The 3,728-nt window shown below is 52.8% G+C and overlaps 1 protein-coding gene across 3 annotated transcripts in view; it reads right to left on the reverse strand.

Annotated features, from left to right (window-relative positions):
• Positions 1-3,538, reverse strand: part of CSPG5 (chondroitin sulfate proteoglycan 5) — a 15,432-nt gene extending 11,894 nt beyond the window's left edge. For 2 of the 3 annotated variants that reach the window (XM_021719184.1, XM_008071319.2), the window contains exon 1: positions 2,356-3,442. In XM_021719184.1, coding sequence (XP_021574859.1) covers positions 2,356-3,320 — 965 coding nt within the window. In that variant the 5' untranslated portion in view covers positions 3,321-3,442. Of the gene's footprint in view, positions 1-2,355 lie in introns of all 3 variants that reach the window. The other variant, XM_008071320.2, reaches the window with a different exon arrangement.
• Between the last annotated feature and the right edge of the window lie 190 nt (positions 3,539-3,728).

Genomic DNA, 3,728 nt, shown 5'->3' on the forward strand with positions numbered 1-3,728 from the left:
TCAGCCTGTAATCCCAGTGCTTTGGGAGGCTGAGGTGAGTGGATTGCCTGAGCCTGCGGGTTTGAGACCCGCCTGGGCAACCTGACGAGACCTCATCTCTACAATAAATCAAAAATTAACCAGGTGTGGTAGCACGCACCTGTAGTTCTAGCTATTTGGAAGGCTGAGGCGGAAGGATCGCCGGAGCCCAGCAAGTCGAGGCTGCGGTGGCCGGGAGTGGCCACTGTACTCCAGTCTGGGTGACAGAGTGAGACTGCAACTCAAAAAAAAACCAAAAAAAAAAAAAAGAAAAAAACAACTCCATAGAACGAAAAGGAAACTCAAGTTTGAATGCTAAGGGCACAATATTCATTGTTTTCTATATGTTATTCACCTGTCAGTACATCAAGACCTAAGGAACCTAGATTCTTCATACATTCAAAAAAGAACAAGGAAAGAAGCAACAATAGCAACACTTGAAAAAGAGACACCCAGATAACAGAAATGCTCCACTAAGGACCAGTAGAAATAAGTCTCAAAGGAGTCTGAGGGCCCTATGCCACTTTTAGGGCCTATGAAATATGGCGATGGGCCACGCACGATGGCTCACGCCTATAATCCCAGCAGTTTGGGAGGCCGAGGTGAGAGGATTGCTTGAGCCCAAGGGTTCGAGACCAGCCTGGGCAACTTAGTGAGATCTCATCTCTACAATAAATCAAAAAATTAGCCAGGTGTAGTGGCACGTGTTTGTAGTTCTAGCTACTTGGAAGGCTGAGGTGAAAGGATCGCCGGAGCCCAGCAGGTCAAGGCTGTGGTGGCTATGAGTATGCCCCACCGCATTCCAGCCTGGGTGACAGAGCCAGACTCCAACTCAAAAATAAAAAAAAGAAAAAAAAAAAAGAAAAGAAAAAAGAAATATGGTAACAAGCAAATCACCAGATCACTCCTGACTTGGAATTCTTCCAGAGTCAGGCTGTGGGTTTTCCAGCAAGTTAAATGGTCACTGTGAGGGCAGTTCCTAAGAGTGAAGTGAATGGGGTAATTACTGATGAGGCATGGGAGGGTGCCTGCAGACAATGCCCCTAGGGACCCTCAGCTTTCTGAGTCTTTAAAAGCATTATGGACTTGGTATCCCAAGATAGACAAACATCAAAGTAGAGAGAAAAAAGCTACCTGCCAAAGTCAAGAAACACTTCCAATCTGCAACATGAAGAAAGGCTCTCAGCTTGATTTTACCTGTTTGAGTGGCTGCTCCCAAGAAGGTCCTCACTTTGACTTTACATTCCCTTCCAGAAGACCCGGTCCTCCTCGTGCCATACATATGGCTTGAAGGCAGTGATCGGCAGCTATCTTTACTCTACAGGGTAGGTTTATTGACCTACTCTTTTTCTTTTTGAATCGGGGTCTCACTCTACTGCCCAGGCTGGAGTGCCGTGGCATGATCATGGTTCACTGCATCCTCTCCTGGGCTCAGGCGATCCTTCTACCTCAGCCTCCTGAGTAGCTGGGACTACGGGTACACACCGCCATGCCCAGTTAATTTTTTGATTTTTTTTTTTGTAGAGATAAGGTCTTGCTATGTTGCACAGGCTGGTTTCAAACTCCAGAGATCAAGCAATCTTCCCTCCCTGGCCTCCCAAAGTGCTGGGATTATAGGTGTGAGCCACCAAACCCGGCTGGACCTACCCTTTTTACTAGTACAGCCAGTATCCTCCAACAGAAACCCTGCAACTCAGCAAAGGCCTCTGTCTAAAACCTTAGAGAAGTCCGTTCATTTTTGCCTTTATAATTGAGTAGTTTGGTTAAGGACACAACACTTACAGAAAATATACAATCTTATTTCTTTCTTTCTTTATTTTTTTTTGAGTTGGAGTCTCACTCTGTCGCCCAGACTGGAGTGCAGTGGCCACTCATGGTTACCGCAGCCTCAACCTGCTGGGCTCCGGTGATCCTTCTGCCTCAGCCTTACAAGTAGCTGGAACTACAGGTGCGTGCTACCACGCCCGGCTAATTTTTTGATTTATTGTAGAGATGAGATCTCGCCAAATTGCCCAGGTGGGTCTCGAACCCACAGGCTCAGGCAATCCACTCACCTCGGCCTCCCAAGGCGCCAGATTACAGGCTGAGCCACCGAGCCCGATTTACAATCTTATTTCTGAGGAACCTCTCCCAGTGATGAGATCACAGTATGTACATTTTAAGAAATAATTCTTTAAAGGAAACCTGAGCAAGTATTTCTTGACCTGGGAATCCTATGACTGTACAACCTCTTGGAAGTTGTGCCTGTCACATTGCCCTCTTTGCTGTGTCTATCTCACATACACTCTTCAAGCACTCTTTTACAAGTCCCTGTGAACCTGCCTGCCACGCCCTTACCTGCAGAAGGCCCCTATGTTCTCCACCAGGTAGCACTGGCCGCCATTGTGACAGTAACTTGGGAAGAGGTCGCACACTGACCGGCAGGAGCCATTATGCCGCACAAAGCCACTGCGGCATTCAGTGCCATTTTCGCTTGAGGCCAGGTCTCTGCCTGGCTCTCCTGGGTGGGGCCTGAGGGCGATGCTGCTGCCAGGGACCATCCCTAGAGTATGCTGAGGAGGAACAGCATGCCACCGACTGGTAGGCTGGCCTGTCCCAGGCCCCAGAGCAGGCTTCCCAGTGGGCACTAGGAGGTCATTTTCATCTTCCAGGTCTCCACCTCCCACTGTATCTTTGTCATCTTCCTCTTCTTCCTCTTCTTCATCCAAGTCATCATAAAAGGATGTGGTGGGGTAGAAATCAGATTCGTCAAAGGGGGTGAAGTCATCATATAAGTCAAGCAGGCTCCAAGAGGGGGTCTCTCCCTCAGTATCAGGGTGGCTCTCAGAGGTTCCTGGTGACCCTGGGAAGCTCCCCAGGTCTGCACCACGACCCTCACCATCCAATCCTTCGAAGTAGTCGATGTCAATTATATCTGATGCTGGTTGGGCCTCCGGTGTGCCCTGAAAGGGGGAAGTTGGCTCTGGCCCTTGAGGGTCGGGTGTGCTGCCTCCTAGATTCAGCCAAACCTCCAAAGGACTCTCCTTGGGGAGCTCAGGAGCTGGGCTCAGCTTGTCGCCAGGGGTGGGGGAGGGTGGTCCACTGGCCTCTGCAGCCTCAGGAGTGGTGGGGACCATTGATGACTGCCCGAGGGCCTCGACAGGAGCCTGGAGCGTGGCTGGAAGGGCCTGGGCATCACCACTGCCAGCCTCTGCGGTCACTCCGCCCAGGCCTGGGCTGTCAGCCTCTAGCCAGGTGGTACCGGTCACTGCAACCGATGTCTGCAGCACCTCCTCGGGCCCTCTGGCGCCGCCGGGCGCCATCCACGAGGTCTCATCGTCCCCAGCTGCTGGCAGGCCGGCCTCCTCCCGCGTGTCGTTGGCATGCGGCTCCCACGCCAGACCACTCTTCACCAGCTCTTCGGCCTCGACCGCGCTGCCCGCCTCGCGCGCTGTGGGCGGGAGGGCGAGGGGCGGGTTGTGAGGGCGGGGCGCATGGGAGGGCCATGGGTCCCGCTCCCGCCAGGGCTCTCCCACACCCAGGTCAAGCCTAGGCTGCCTGTCCTAGGTTGCCCAAGGCCCCGCCCCGCCTTAAGCCCAGGCCCTGAGTTCGCCCCCTAAGCCAAGGAACCCATCCAGCCCCATGTTTCCCGGCTCGGACGCCGCCCGACTTCACCCGCAGTCTGAAGGGCTAGGCCACCGCGGCCCTGAGCTCGGGTCCATCCAGAAGTC

Source organism: Carlito syrichta, unplaced genomic scaffold (assembly GCF_000164805.1).
Source record: "Carlito syrichta isolate Samal-C Ts95f unplaced genomic scaffold, Tarsius_syrichta-2.0.1 Scaffold314290, whole genome shotgun sequence".
In the NCBI taxonomy this organism is placed as follows: Eukaryota; Metazoa; Chordata; class Mammalia; order Primates; family Tarsiidae; genus Carlito; species Carlito syrichta.